Source organism: Carex rostrata, chromosome 19, assembly GCF_964058835.1.
Source record: "Carex rostrata chromosome 19, lpCarRost1.2, whole genome shotgun sequence".
Lineage (NCBI taxonomy): Eukaryota > Viridiplantae > Streptophyta > Magnoliopsida > Poales > Cyperaceae > Carex > Carex rostrata.
Window position 1 is genome coordinate 7,983,477 of NC_135936.1, and position 15,997 is coordinate 7,999,473.

The window sequence follows — 15,997 nt, forward strand, 5'->3', positions numbered from 1 at the left end:
CCGCAACCTAGACTTCCGCCGCTTCCCCGACACCGTTCGGGCCTCACTCTCATCGTGTGCGAACCTCCTACGACCCGACCCCCCTTCCTTCAGGTATCTCTCTCTCTCTCTCACCTTAGACTATTTCTGTTTTGATCATGATTTCTTTAGAAATTTGTAAAAACTCTAAGACTTGAAAATTTGTGCATAATACAGATCAGATGGATCGATCTTAGTATTACTGTGTTTGGAAAATTTTGTTTAGACACAATTGTCTTGATTGAAACAACATAGTCTTGTGCAATTCCTACCATTACTCTTGATAACCTGTATCATCTGTCTTTCATGTGAGATTAATGAATATTTGAGGTTCTCTTAGGTTCAACTTGTTCCACTTACTATGGTAGTAGGGGATATGGTTTATGAGGTTATTGGTTTAGGTTTTTGTTGAATTTGAATTATGCTCTTTAGGTTTTGCAATAGTTTGCCGACGTAATTTTGTTTAAGGACACTTTCTGCATTTTCTTTTTCCACCGTTCGATTTGCTTTAATTTTCGCCATAGCGATTAGGCGCTAGAGAAGAGAGTTGGGACGGAAAAAACTTAAAATTGAAGAGCGTTGTTTCCTTCCCCAGCCCTTTCTATCGCTATGCAAAACTCCTCCTCCTCCTCCTCCCTGGGGGATTTCCCCGCGACCTAGACTTTCGCCGCTTCCCCGACATCGTTCGAGCCTCACTCTCATCGTGTGCGAACCTCCTACGACCCGACCCCCTTCCTTCAGGTATCTCTCTCTCATCTTAGACTATTTCTGTTTTGACCTTGATTTCTTTAGATATTTGCAAAAACTTTAAGAATGAAAAATTTGTGCAAAATACAGATCAGATGGACCGATCTTAGTATTACTGTGTTCGGAGAATTTAGGTTAGACACAATTGTCGTGATTGAAACAACATAGACTTGTGCAATTCCTAGCATTACTCTTGATGACCTGTATCATCTATCTTTCATGTGAGATTAATGAATAGTTGAGGTTCTCTTATGTTCAGCTTGTCCCACTTACTATGGAAGTAGGGGATATGGTTTATGAGGTTATTTGTTTATGGTTTTTTTGAATTTGAATTAGACTCTTTAGGTTTTGCAATAGTTTGCCGAGGTAATTTTATTTTTTTGTGTACAGCTGTAGCTGAGGTTATAAGGTTGGTTAAATTTTTATTTGGAAGTAGGGTATATGCCTACTCATTGTCATCAATCAATTAAGAATGGCTGTGAGGTGTATTAGGGAGGATTATTTTATGGATTAAAGGATAGCAAGACCGATCCCATTGGAGTTCTGTAAATCACAATAAATGTGGAAATTAACACAATTAGGAGATAACAATGGGTATAATTTTGATTGAGTTTTGTATTTTTCTCGAATTATGTGGGGTCTCAATTTTTCTGCTTACATAGGAGAAAACGGGATAAAAGAAAACATGACTTTTAATAAAGTCATATTTTTAAAATTAAAACTTTATATAAATTAATAGTCTATGTGGAAATATTTTCTCAATTGTCTGGTTTAAATACAGAAATACTATTTTTTATGTCTCTTGGATCCGACATTTTTAAAAATACTCAAAAAAAAAAAATTATTAAGAATAACAGGGTTGTTGGAAAAAAAATTTAAATGCCCAAACCGCCTCAAAATTCGACGGTCCGGAATTAAAATTTACAACCGCCCAGAAATTCGACAGTCCGGGGTTATATATACCCCCCCCCCCCCCCCCACCCCCATAGCTCACTCTCGTTTCTCACAATTCATTTTCTCAAAATATCACTCTCTCCTCCCCACCCGAATTTCTCCTCTCTTTTCTCCTCTCTTCTTCTCTCTTCTCCCAATTTGCAAGTAAGTCCCTATATTTTTTTGAAATTTCATTTGTAGTGTAAGGTACCAAAATTATTGTCATTTTTTTTTAGTTAGTTGAGTTAGTGCTAATTAGTTATAATTAGGGTTAATTAATTACCGTACCAATTTAGTGGTAATTAGTATCAATGTAGGTACCAAAAATATTTGTAATTAGTGATAATCATGGTACCAAATTTAGTTTTAATTTTATTTTGGATTATTTAGTCCAAAATTTGACCGTAATTAGTGTTAATTAGTTGTAATTAGGGTTAATTAATTAAAGTACCGAATTTAGTGGTAATTAGTATTCATGTAGGCAGCAAATTAGTTGTAATTAGTGATAATTGAGGTACCAAAGTTAGTTTTAATTTCATTTGGAAATTTTTAGTCCAAAATTTTAACTGTAATTAGCGTATTTTACCATATTTTTAACGCAATTAGCGTATTTTAGAAAATTTGAGTATATTTTTACCGTAATTAGCGTATTTTAGCATATTTTACCGTAATTAGCATATTTTAGTATATTTTGCCCGAATAACATTTTTTTTTCATATTAACGTAATTTAGCCTATTTTTACCGCAATTATGTTATTTTAATATATTTTCTCTGGTTTTAGCATATTTTAGCCGAATAATATTTTTTTTTTCATATTAACGTATTTTAGCATATTTTTACCGCAATTAGCGTATTTTAGCAAATTTGAGTATATTTTTACCGTAATTAATGTATTTTAGCATATTTTACCATAATTAGCGTATTTTAGCATATTTTAGTATATTTTGTCCGAATAACATATTTTTTTTTCATATTAACATAATTTAGCCTATTTTTGGTGCAATTAGCTTATTGTAGTATATTTTCACTGGTTTTAGCATATTTTAGCCGAATAACATATTTTTTCATATTAACGCATTTTAGCATATTTTTACCGCAATTACTGTATTGTAGCATATTTGAGTATATTTTTGCTTTCTTTACCATATTTTGCTCGAATAATATTTTTTGTTCATATTAGCGTAGTTTATGCATATTTTTACCGTAATTAGCTTATTTTATCATATTTTGACCGTAATTAGCGTATTTTAGCCAATTGTAGCATGTCTAATTTTTTTCCAAACGTAGGATGGCTAGGGGACGGCCTAGGAGACCACCACCATCCGACCCTATTGATGAGCCCATTCCCGTGTACAGCACGGAGCATTTCAGTCGATTATTATAGATACCTCACAGTGAGCATCGAGTCTCACTGGCATCCCGAAAGATACTTGATTACTTTTTTCCTTCCCTTTTTTTAAGTTTAAATTTTTTCGAGTTCTCGTATTTTCAGGTTTTTATGTTGTTTCATTTTTGTCAATGCAGAGTCAGGAGCCTCTAGAAAGCAAGAATCGGTCTTATGGCATGCAGTACTACTCTCCGATGGACCCGTATCTACGAAATCTAGGGTTGTACCATTTGGTCAATCTTTTAGAGACGGAGAGCAGGGCCACTAATGCGTCCCTCATCTAGGGACTAGTGGTGCTCCACTATCCAGAAGCAAACCAGCGGTGCTTCACCAAATATTGACTCGAATTCCTGAGATTTAGAAGACACCCGATCAAGATGGTAGACTAACAGTTTGCAGTTTGTACTTGCAGGTAAGTACAGATGAGACAATGGGGCTCATGATCATTTGGGTTAGGTTAATCTGGAGTATAAGGTTAATTTGGGTTGAAGTTGTTGGTTCTTATGGTAGCTCATTTTGCGCACTGGGTCAATCAATTCAGTTCTCAGTTGCTTTGGTCATGTTGGGTTTTAAGGCAGCTGGTCAGGAACTCCGCTCATTTCTGATTATTAAGTATAAAGAATCACACATTCATTTTCCAAGTCATTTCAATTATAACACCAGAAAATTAATTTTGAGTTAAGCAGAAATATAAGGTTCAATAGGACTATTTTGGTGGGCAGGTTAAGTTTTCCAGTTTGTTGATCAACTTAATTTGTAAGTCAGATTTCAGGTTGGTTCATGTTCCTGTCAGATTTCAGGTTGGTTCATGTTCCTGTCAGATTTGGGTTTGGATCTACTCGGATTTAGCTGATTTTCTTACCAAAATCAAGGCTGTACTTGTTCTAATTCTGGTTCAGTCAGTTTTACCTTATTGAGCTCATCAATTACTGGATCTTTGACCCCATTGTTAATGAATCGCCTCTGAAAAAACCAGCGAGCAGCTATTCCCTTCTGAGAAATGGTGCGATAAATAGACATCGCCAGCTCTCTTCAATTTTAATTTTAATTTTTTTCCGTCTCAACTCTCTTCTCCAGCGCTCATCATGACATTCCAAGATCTACCATCATGAGGCTACATGGGTTTGCTTCTGGACTTCCTCCACTCATCCCCGCAAATCTAGACATTCCAAGATCTACCATCATGAGGCTACACGGGTACGTACAAGTTATGTTTTTCTTTCATTTTGTACTTAATATTAGTTGTTACCTTTAAATTGCATCTAACATATTAATTACAGGACGGCCCACGGTAATCACACCAATAGAAATTGGAGTACGCATTACCTGGAGCACTACGACAGAGCAGGAAGCATGAGTGACAACTTGTGGCAGATGTCGGGGGTTGATGAGACGCAGTTCCAGGGGCCTCCCCTACTGAGATATCAGGCTTGGTACCTGCGGGTCGGCATGGCATCCGTGTATCTTGAGGGAGATTACGACAATTATCTTTGTGCGAAGATCTTTGAAGATGATGGTTATACCCCCACTGGCAGGAAAGGTGCTCGTGATGTAAGTAATGCACCTAAAACAACTCATTTTGACCACCTTTTTTAACTTTTTTCCCTAATGTTTCTTTTTGTTGTCTAACATTGGTTTTATTTTTTTTAGCTGCTACTAGCGATTAAAGGTGGAGCGCATTCAATCATTTGTCTTGGAAAGCGTGGCTTCAGGGCTTTTGGACACACAATGTTGAACTACTTTGCACCTTGCATTGAGGGCCATGGCCACGAGGCCAAGCTAGTCACGATGCTCAAAGACGCCGGAGAGGACATCGATTGGCACAGAGTATAGAGGGACGAGCCCGACACGCCACCTATTATGGCTGCTGAGATGCCACCGGAGCCCGCAGCCCAACCAGAGTGGGACTACCATCATTGGGTTCTGGGCATGTCCAGTTGGCACACCTATTTTGACGAGTATGGACGTCTGTGTCTTCCCCAGGTATGACATTCTTTATTTTATGTGAAGTTAGTTAAAATTTTTTCCTTCGGCAAAGTAAGTTAGTTAAAATTTATTAAATTATTTGTATTCTTATAGGGTCCTGCCTGCATGCCGACACCGCCTAAGCACCAGGCTGGATCTCCGGAGATCCAGTCTATGCAGGAGTCTCCGGAGATCCACCATATGCAGGATGAGAGCTTGGAGTTCAGCCTTGCAGATCTAGCTCCAGGTGATCAGTGGGATACAACCGTCTCTCCGGCACCGCGTCAGCCGTATCCAGAGAGGGCTCACGATTGGGAAGCCTCTGGTAGTGGGACTTAGCCTGACTTATCATTGTTTCATACCCCCCCCTGCCAGCTACCCACGCCGCCGAGGATCCATGGGGTACAACACTCACGATGAGCAGAGAGGCTGAGCCCGAGGTGGAGATCACACCAGCTCGCGTGGCGCAGGAAGGAGAAGTACAGTGGAATAACTGGCATCGGGTTTTCACCAGAGAGAACAGAGGTAGACCAGCTGACCGATATTTCGATTCGCAGTATCGTTGATAGAGAGTTTTTTTATAGTTTTATATTTTTATAGTTTTTTTTATAGTGTTTTAAGATTTATTATGATTTATGTACGCTGGTTAGCTTATTATGATTTATGTTTTATTATGTTTTAGTTTTGGGTTGAGCTATGTTTTATGGTATTATTTATACAATAGAAAAACACTAAAATAATTAAGAACAAAAAAACACTAAAAGAAACACTAAACAAAAAAACTAAAAAATAACAACAAAAGAACACTAAACAAAAAAACACGATCAGTTCGGGCTATTTTTGAGCGCGGATATCTCACAATCTATTCAGAGTTTTGGTATGAAACTTCACAGTCCCGTTTGGGGATGTCAAGACTACATGTCGGTCAATTTTCACAATTTTTGGAGATAATTTGCTATGAAAATCAGGTGTGCAAAGTTGGGATCGAAATGAAACATTCATTAGTTCGGGCTATTTTTGAGCGCGGATATCTCACGATCTGTTCGGAGTTTTGGCATGAAACTTTACAGTCCCGTTCGGGGATATCAAGACTACATATCAGTCAATTTTTATGATTTTTGGAGATAATTTGCTACGAAAATCAAGTGTGCAAAGTTGGGATCGAAATGAAACAGTCATTAGTTCGGGCTATTTTTGAGCGCAGATATCTCACGATCTGTTTGGAGTTTTGGCATGAAACTTTACAGTCCCGTTCAGGGATGTCAAGACTACATGTTGGTCAATTTTCACAATTTTTGGAGATAATTTGCTATAAAAATCAGGTGTGCAAAGTTGGGATCGGAATGAAACATCTTACAATATAAATTTTAAATTGATGCATTTAAAACCCTATTTCTTAGAAGCCGACTTGTTAGCAGCCGGCTTCTTATCAGCCAGCTTTCGATTAGTGACACCCGATAATGTGCTCTTATCCTCCTCTTTTTCTCTCTTTCTATTTCTCTCTGCTGCATCCTTTTTATAAGGAAAAACAAGTAAAAAAAAAAAAAATCTTGGATCACTGCATTTTTCGGCAGTTGGGAATTTTAATTCCGAACCGTTGAATTTTGAGGCAGTTGGGAATTTTAATTTCGGACCGCCGAATTTTGAGGCAGTTGGGAATTTTAATTTCGGACCGCCGAATTTTGAGGCGGTTGGGAATTTTAATTTCGGACCGCCGAATTTTGAGGCGGTTGGGAATTAAAATTTCGGACTGCCGAATTTTGAGGCGGTTTGGACATTTTTAAAAAAATTTCAACTACCCTGTTATTCTTAATAATTTTTTTTTTTTTTGGTATTTTTAAAAATGTCGGCTCTTGAATATAGCTAGCGTGCTGATCTCACACCCAAAAGCAAAAAAAAATAAAAAATAGAAAAAATTTCCGGTGTACCCATTCAAACTTTTGAAATAACCAATTTCCCTATCACAACAACATCATATCCAATATCCCATCAAAATTCAATATTATTTCTTATTTAATCTTTAATTTAATTATTATAAAAATCATATGGACCAATATACCCTTTAGTTGTTAATGAAGATGCCATGTTCTTCCTCTGAAACACTCACGTCTTGATATTACCTGTTGAAGGAGATTGCACGGGAAAAAAAAATCAGCCCGAGTTCTCCCTCGTGTGTGTGCCTCCCTCGGAGAAACCGAGAAAATTCGAAGGTGAAGCTATTGAGCTTGAATTTCTTTGTACTATTGGGAGGTTCTCCTCTCTCAGCCTCAGGCTATTCCTCATCTTTATTTCTTTAGGTTTTGTGATTTTGATTTTGATTAGTGTAAACAAAGGTTTGGATCATACAAATTATCAAAAAGTAATGTCACTGTAGAGGATTAGGCCCAGTAACGCCCACTAAAAAGAGCAAAACACCGGACTGGTGCATGATTTTTACACTATGGATTGGGTGTTAGGTAAATTTTATTTTAAATAATCTCAGTTTATAATATGGTATGAGAGCAAACTGGTCCGGTGACTTGTATAAGAATTTTTTTGCCTAATTAATCTATGTTGGAATATGGCCTTCAATTGAGCCCACCGTTTCCAATTTACCCCGCTGGTGAAAAAATGCTTAGAGATTTACAGGTGTTGTTATTACCTCGACAGCTCTAAGCCTCTAACATTTCTCTGGACCCTTCCTCGTACCATTCATAAGTTGCTTCAGGTTATTTACCAGTCATTTCTTGTTTTCTCCATTGAATTCATTAGTACCAGAAAAAAGTTTGCCCAATTAATTAGTACCAGCCTATGAAATGTTTACCCAAATTTTATTATTTCGCGGTAGACCTAACCAGAGAGGAGAAACAAGGCACAAGCGATACCTGAAAGGTACTTTCTTGAACATAAAGAAGGAAGATGAATATACGAGAAAATATTATCCCCATTAAAAACTAAAGAGTATATTGGTCCATATGGATTTGCTTTTGATTAATAGCAATTAGTTGCTCTACTGTACCCCTAAATACTAAAATATTTTCTCTTGTAAGTATTGGGAGAAAGAAGAAGACATGTACATGACAACTCTATTTAGAAGTAGAGGGTATAATGGTCAATATTTTTTTTAAAAATAATTAAAATTAAATTAAATGATAGAATGGGGATAGAAGAAAGAAAATTACTTTTGTGTGGGGATATTAGATATTATAGTGATTCTATGGGAATATTGGCTATTTCAAAATTTTAGATGGGCATACAGGAAATTCTCCCTAAAAAATAATACTTGTGCTTTTACAGCTTTCTTTGAATTGAGAGCTAGCGATGTCTATTTATCGCACCATTTCTCAGAAGGGAATAGCTGCTCGCTGGTTTTTTCAGAGGCGATTCATTAACAATGGGGTCAAAGATCCAGTAATTGATGAGCTCAATAAGGTAAAACTGACTGAACCAGAATTAGAACAAGTACAGCCTTGATTTTGGTAAGAAAATCAGCTAAATCCGAGTAGATCCAAACCCAAATCTGACAGGAACATGAATCACCTGAAATCTGACTTACAAATTAAGTTGATCAACAAACTGGAAAACTTAACCTGCCCACCAAAATAGTCCTATTGAACCTTATATTTCTGCTTAACTCAAAATTAATTTTCTGGTGTTATAATTGAAATGACTTGGAAAATGAATGTGTGATTCTTTATACTTAATAATCAGAAATGAGCGGAGTTCCTGACCAGCTGCCTTAAAACCCAACATGACCAAAGCAACTGAGAACTGAATTGATTGACCCAGTGCGCAAAATGAGCTACCATAAGAACCAACAACTTCAACCCAAATTAACCTTATACTCCAGATTAACCTAACCCAAATGATCATGAACCCCATTTGTCTCATCTGTACTTACCTGCAAGTACAAACTGCAAACTGTTAGTCTGCCATCCTGATTGGGTGTCTTCTAAATCTCAGGAATTGGAGTCAATATTTGGTGAAGCGCCTCCTACGGGTTCTCTAAGTTCAACTCCAACCAGTCTTACTGAACCAGAATCGAACTCGAAGTCTATTCCCAAATTACACCTCACTCATGTAGACAACACAGGTCAGGCAAAAATGGTAGACATCTCCCACAAGAATGACACAAAAAGAGTTGCTATTGCCACGTGCAGGGTCCTACTCGGCCCGGAGGTCTTCTCCTTAGTAGCATCAAATCAAATAGCCAAAGGAGATGTGTTAAATGTTGCAAAATTAGCTGGTATAATGGGAGCTAAAAATACAAGTAGCCTTATACCCTTGTGCCATAATATTGTGCTGAGTAAAGTTAGAGTGGATTTGAAGCTTAATGAGAAGAATTATAGTGTAGAGATAGAAGGGGAGGTGGGGTGCACTGGTCAGACAGGAGTCGAGATGGAGGCCTTGACTGCAGTTTCTGTGGCTGGGCTCACAGTGTATGATATGTGCAAGGCTGCATCAAAGGATATCTGTGTCACAGATATTTGTTTACAACATAAGAGCGGGGGTAAAAGTGGAAGTTGGTCTCGGGGCCAATGATTTCTACTGTGCAATTTTGTAACTTGGCATGCAATAGGAGATAAAATTGAAAACAACTTGTTGTTTTGGTGGGTGGTGGTAATAAATGTAGCTCCGCCACATTGTTCTTCTGTTCCCTGAGATTTTTTTTTAAATAGAACCCATTTTAATTATTTTAACATAACAAGCACTATTGATTTGATTTGTATAATCTATCGGTGGAGGGGGGAAATAAGTATCTGACTCATGACTTGAACCAAATTTAAATTCTCCCTACACCGATCCCCCAATCCCTGAGATCGGTGGAGCTGTTTTTTATAAAAACTAAAACAACGATACTTGTTTCATTAAAATAATTAAAATTGATTCTATTTTAAAAAAAAAATCGTTTCCCTGTATGTTTGTTGCAATATTTTGTGTTATCTATCAATCATTTTAAATTATTAAATTTTGATTTTATAGCTCAATTTAATTTCTATTGATGTGCTCGAATTGATATTTTCAGTACCCAGGTCTTTGTCCTTGGTTCAAAGTAGTGATTAGAATTTTTAACTGTCTTTTATCTCAAATATTATAACTTTATAAGCAATTGATGATTTTTGCCAACAGAGAAAATGATGTGTGAGAGAAATATTACCTTTGGTTAAGCACTGAACATATCGAGATTATCATGTCTTCTATACAATTTTGGATCCTTAGATTACAAATTTATTTTCTCAAATATGTGTTCTATACAATTTTGTTCTCGCATGGTGTTTATTGCCTTTGACCAGATTTCATATCGGATATTTGAACTCACAAATGTACTAAAGGTACTGTTTGTTCTAACAAAGAATAACCAGCTTCTGTTCCAGAATTTCATTGCTAGAATAACAATATTTTTTAGCTTGTACTGTTCACAAATGTACTCAAGGTAGTGTTTCTTCTAACAAAGAATAACTGGCGTCTATTCCAGAATTTCATTGCTAGAATAACAATAATTTTGAGCCTGTACTGTGTCCTCAGTTCTTTTGACCCGAAATTATTGGCAAGTCATAACATAATTGCTTTGGTGGTCAGAATTTTAAATGCTGGTATATGAGTTAGCTTGCACCCACATTACCAGCATAAGAATATTGGTCTTGGTAAATATTTCCCAATTCAGCCGTAACCACCCAATGAAGTAATAATTTATTAAGAAGAATATATAGTATAATACTGATATAGTGCTGGTGTATGTTGACTCTAAATTTACTGCATTGAACTTTTTTCCTGTTCCTTTGTCATTTGTTTCTTGAACAAAGAAATATGTCCCAATTCAACTTGAACAAAGAAATATATCCCAGTTCACTGTATTCACCATTGAAGCTTCTCTAACATACTGTGTGTGTAAGGGACACAATCCGGTTTAAATGTTTATTGCTCATTTGGACAAAATGTAAAAGAAAAACATACAAAATATCAAAGCATACTTGAACTCTTGTACATCCAACAGAAGATACATACAAGAAACACGTCTCACAGAGTCAACACTCTTTATTGGAAAATACAACACACAACACACGCTCACATCCTCTTTTAAGAGCTGAACCTTTCTCTATCATGGGGGGAGGAATAGTCAATATTAGGTCCAGCTGGGATGATTCCAAACGGATTTATGGAAGGATGACTACCATAGTAATGCTTCTTTATATGATCCATTTTGACTGTGCTACTCATGCCAGGGATCTGATATATGTCTTTTGTATAGTTGAATAAATTTGGGTATTCACGCAAGAGTTTCTTGTTGCATTTGAAGTGCACCGCATATACCTAGAAAATATAATTTTACTTGGTGTTAATCAATATACGATCACAAATCCTGTTTAGTACTTTGTTAATACATAATGATGTAAGATAAAGGGTCTTTTGCAAATTACATTACCGCTATTACTTATCATACTTCTGAAAGGTTGCTTGCAAAGAGGGCGAACTGTTAAAACCAAGGCTTAGTAATAACTGACATGACTGTTTGGCTTGACTTTAGGCGATTAATGCTAACCAAAAGACCACATGTATAATATGCTTAGATTATTTTATGCAAATTGGACTTTAGGTTCAGGGGCAGTCTTGCTAATGCTCAACAGAATATCCATACTGTTCACTTGCATAACATGAAATACCCCAGTGCCCTTTGCTAACATGGTAAACTACTTGTGCGTAATTACCAGAAAAATTAAACAACAAAAAAAAAGGATTAGAAGTACCTCATCAAATCTAATCAGAGTGACAAAGAGTCGTATATCTGCCTCTGTGAGTGTGTCACCACAAATATACCTTTGCTTGTTTAGAATCTCTTCACATTTGTCTAAGGCCCTATATAGCTTCTCCACAGCCTGCAGAAAATGCATGTAGGCAAAATAGCTGTAAAATTCCAACTCATATTAAATGATGATTTAAACATTATTATAAAATAACCAAAAGTTCAAATGGGTTACAGTTAATTAAAACCATCACCCAACTAAATGTTATGTTTGAAGTGGGTCAAAATTTTCACTTGTCCCTCTAAAGCCACTTGAACTTTGTTTTTGTCCAAGACACCAACTTGGATTCTCGTCTTTCAATTTCAGCTCAAGAACACGAGTAAGAGTGATTTGTTAACTTGATCCTTTGTTTTTGTCCAAGACTCCAATTTGGGTCCTCTATCAGCTCTTGACATTTAAATGTTTTTGATAATGAATAAAAAAAAGTTTGTGGGATTAGATGCTTAACACAATATATATGACAAAATCTGGGACTAACTATTTGACAAATATATTCACATTTTATGTGTACATCCAGTTTATATAAATTGAGGACCAACTTGGACAAATGAATCATTGTTTAGTGCTCTCCACTGAAGTAAACCTCAATAAAGCCAAAAATAGTTCTCCAAAAAGATTTGGCTTAAGTTAGTACATTTCCCTCAGTCAATGGATAAACATTGATCCCAATGGAGCCCAATTTCAAAAAGTAAATCATCGTGGTAGGAATCAATACTTGTATAAAGTACATAACAGCCCATAAACAATTGAGTATAGAAGAAGCATATATAAAGTACCTCCTCATAAGGCCCTTGTTTCTTGGCAAAACCACACTTGTAAACACCATTATTTATAGAGTCATATACCCAATCATTGACCTCATGTATGTAAAGTTGCAAATGTTCTGGGTACAGATCCAAATCAGGTTTCTCAGCTAGATCATTGAACTCCGCGTTGAACATCCGAATTATCTCTGAGCTCTCATTGTTTACAATTGTTTTCAATTTCTTGTCCCACAGGACCTAAAAAGAGATATCATATTTGCCAGAAAACATTAACTACATCCTATAATGGTCCTGATAACTTAAATTCAAATGTAAATAGATACAAGAAGCTCATCCTTGGTGCATGACAGGCTGACAGCCACATCACAAGCAAAAAAGGAGGTAGTTACTGGTATGGTGCAAGTGCACTGGTCTGGTCTTGTTCACATTTTTTACCCAGCAGGTCATGGTTAGGACCAAGTTTACTCTTAGAATTTATATTAAAGTTTTAAAATTTTCAGTTTTAATATCTATCCATTAGGATAGTTAGTCAAATTCCATTTAATGAATACCCCTATCAACATGAGACTGGGAGTTTTAGTTCATAAAGAAAAATATTATCCAACAAAATACCAACAAAAGTTATAGGCACAACCCAATATGGATTGCCCCGTTAAATTGAACAATCAATTAGAGTACCTACTGGAACAGTGTATTTCCCAGTGTAAGCTGAGCTAGCTATCTCATACAATTCTCTAACAGTTTTGGCCCCATTAAGAGCATCTGGATCTGCGCCTGGTTCTTCTGTGTCAGAGGTTGAGAAAACCCATCCAAAATGTTCTTCACCCTCCTTTGTCCTTTCCCATATCGGCTTTACTGACTGCAAAATAATAGAAGCACTGGGATTTATTTGGATAAAGCCAATAGTTTGTGTTTGTCTAGCTTCACCTCACCTAGGGCTTTCATTAAATGTTAATTTCAGTACCAATGTGGAGAAGTCCTCTAAAACCCAGTCTTATAAGGTACAAAATTGTTCATGATGTCAAAACTAAGCCAAATTTATAGAATTGTGCTTGAGATACTGAAATTTTTGTGAAGAAGATGAGCTACCGTGTAACTAATAGCACTCTCAAGACCTTTAAGCTTCAAAAAAGATAAGCATCTAGAAGCCCAGGGGCATGCGTAAGATATATAGAGGTGGTATCTTCCTGATTCAGCCGGGAACTGAGACGCCTTGTCTTTTGAGATTAAATTTCGAAAGGTCGAAGGCGTGCGGTTAAAGGCACCCGATGTGTTCATTTCATCTAGTGCTGAGCGTGCCATCTGACAAAGATACAAAATATTAGCATGCAAAATGCCTGTGCACCAATACATTTAAACACTGATCAGATAGTAGCTGAAAAAAAAAAACTTATGAACTTGTACAGACTGTGGATTGAGCAAGTTTGTCCAAAATAGTAACTACAGGCACGAATTTTCATTAACTTTTTTTTCTCAATTAGTCCGATTAATTTTCAGTTACCTGACAAGTTGACACCCTGCGCTAAACAGCTGAGCCACAATTCCCTACCAAATTTGATATTTGCATGGACTTTTTCATTGCATTATGCGATTAAACTCGAAGAAAATCAATTAATCCGATTGCAAGTATAGAAGTTGGATAATAGGAGGATGAAAATCACAAGAAGTCCTTCCGAATTAGTACTCAATAACCTAATGCTTTCAAATCTGCAACTAGATCAGATTAAATAACAAAATGTATAAAAGTATAGAAAAAAGACTGAACTAACTTTAATGGAGGAAGAAAAAGAGCAGGAGACAATGTGACGGGAGATCGATGCTGGTGAGATAACTAGCATCCGAGTTCGCTCGCTCTTTCTCTCTCTCTCTCTTTCTTGATTTGTTTGGAGGATTTTATATTGATTGTTAGCAGCCGGAGTGGTCCCTGCGCGCAGGCGAAGGTCAAAAGTGGCGGAGAAAAAGACATTCCAATTCTCTGAGATATCTCATATTTTGCGTGACTTTTAGGAAATTATCAACCGTTCAAATACGTTCTGCACAAATCTCAAAGTTAAATAATACTGGCCCCCGTGGTATCCCCGAATAGGGACCGGACACGTCGGTATGACGGTCACGCAAAATTTGTGATATCTCAGAGGATACGCACTCGAAAAAGACGGAATGCGCTCTGAGATATTTCCCATTTTTGCGTGACTTTTTGGAAAATCTCAACCGTTGCAATACGTTCTGCGCGAATCTCACCCCTGAATAGGCACCGGACACGTCGGTCACGCAAAATATGAGATATCTCCTGGACGTTGGAGTGAATCCGTATCCCTACAATTATAAACGGAAAATTTCCAGTGTACCCATACACAGGGGCGGATCCAGGATTTTCGTCAGAGAGAGGCAAAAAGATATCGAATCGGATTTAAACTCATTAACTAATTGAGTACTCGATAAAAAAAATAATGTTTTGACTTATTTTTTCAACACCTTGACTTATAATTTATGATCCTATAACTTGTAATTAATATTACCAATCATAATTCAAGAAATTTATTTTGATTTTAACACTAAATTTAACCCAAATTACAACTCAAACACTCAAAGGGGGGCCAAAAAATTTTCAGGGAGGAGCAGAGTCGATCGGTACCAATAAATCACTACTAAAACTCGAAATTCAGGGGGGGGCGACTGACCCCCCCTGTGCTACAGTAGATCCGCCTCTGCCCATACAAACTTTTAAAATAGCCAATATCCTCGTATAAACACCATAATATCCACTATCCCCATAAAAATTTAACATTCTTACTTTTATCCCCATTAAATTATTAAGATGTTTATTTAATTGTTTTAAAATTTGAAATGATCAATATGCCCTTGAACTACAAATGGAGGTGTCCATTTTAATTGTTTCTTCCTCCCTGTGTCTCTCTCAGCTCCGTTCTCCCTCAGACGAGTTTCTCTCCCAGCAAAATCGAGTTCGCACAAATAACCAAAAATGTTAATTGGTAAATTATATCTAGTTCAAAAAAGAATGTTATAAAAAAATAAAAAATAAACAACGATCAACTATAAAAACAACCCAGCAGAAAGAAAAATAATTACATAGTCGAATGTCATTATGGCTTGCCAGAGAATGGATCCTCTGCAACTCAGCAGCACTAGTGCACAACTGTCCAATCTTTTCTTGATTCGATTTGATACAAGAACTACATGATGTTCATGACTACTTTTAATTTTTAAGATTCAAAAAAATTGAAGATCCAACTGTTCACCTAGATCAAGGATCTAAGGAGACACAATCAAGATCTGTCATTGTATGAATGTTAATATGGATCAACAGCAAGCATTGCAGTGTTTACTCGTGGAAGGATATGAACTTCGCTACAGAGGATTTTGGAATCTTTCTTCTTCA

General features: G+C 36.6%; 2 protein-coding genes across 4 annotated transcripts; one reads left to right on the forward strand and one right to left on the reverse strand.

The window, feature by feature from the left end:
• CNX3 (cofactor of nitrate reductase and xanthine dehydrogenase 3) lies at nucleotides 1-9,671 on the forward strand. Of its 3 annotated transcripts, none has more exons than XM_078321436.1 (3): nucleotides 1-93; nucleotides 8,328-8,462; nucleotides 8,994-9,671. In XM_078321436.1, the coding sequence occupies exons 2-3, from the start codon at nucleotides 8,352-8,354 to the stop codon at nucleotides 9,570-9,572; spliced, it is 690 nt and encodes a 229-aa protein (XP_078177562.1). In that variant the 5' UTR covers nucleotides 1-93; nucleotides 8,328-8,351; the 3' UTR covers nucleotides 9,573-9,671. The 3 variants fall into 3 exon arrangements, with proteins under 3 accessions (XP_078177562.1, XP_078177563.1, XP_078177561.1); XM_078321437.1 differs by lacking the exon at nucleotides 1-93 and adding an exon at nucleotides 7,128-7,261; XM_078321435.1 differs by lacking the exon at nucleotides 1-93 and having other exon boundaries at nucleotides 8,049-8,462.
• A 1,182-nt stretch (nucleotides 9,672-10,853) lies between these two features.
• Nucleotides 10,854-14,508, reverse strand: LOC144571441 (uncharacterized). The gene is made up of 6 exons (XM_078320723.1): nucleotides 14,367-14,508; nucleotides 13,687-13,899; nucleotides 13,280-13,456; nucleotides 12,610-12,834; nucleotides 11,777-11,905; nucleotides 10,854-11,342 (listed from the first exon to the last, which is right to left on the reverse strand). Exons 1-6 carry the CDS (start codon nucleotides 14,433-14,435, stop codon nucleotides 11,109-11,111), a joined length of 1,047 nt encoding a protein of 348 aa, XP_078176849.1. The 5' UTR covers nucleotides 14,436-14,508; the 3' UTR covers nucleotides 10,854-11,108.
• Nucleotides 14,509-15,997: the final 1,489 nt, after the last annotated feature.

Coding starts and splice junctions, on each gene's coding strand:
- CNX3 (XM_078321436.1), top strand. CDS start 8,352: ATGTCTATTTATCGCACCATTTCTCAGAAGGGAATAGCTGCTCGCTGG. Junction 8,463..8,993: donor TAATTGATGAGCTCAATAAG/GTAAAACTGACT, acceptor TCTAAATCTCAG/GAATTGGAGTCAATATTTGG.
- LOC144571441 (XM_078320723.1), bottom strand. CDS start 14,435: ATGCTAGTTATCTCACCAGCATCGATCTCCCGTCACATTGTCTCCTGC. Junction 12,835..13,279: donor CTGGGAAATACACTGTTCCA/GTAGGTACTCTA, acceptor ATCTCTTTTTAG/GTCCTGTGGGACAAGAAATT. Junction 11,906..12,609: donor AACAAGGGCCTTATGAGGAG/GTACTTTATATA, acceptor CATTTTCTGCAG/GCTGTGGAGAAGCTATATAG.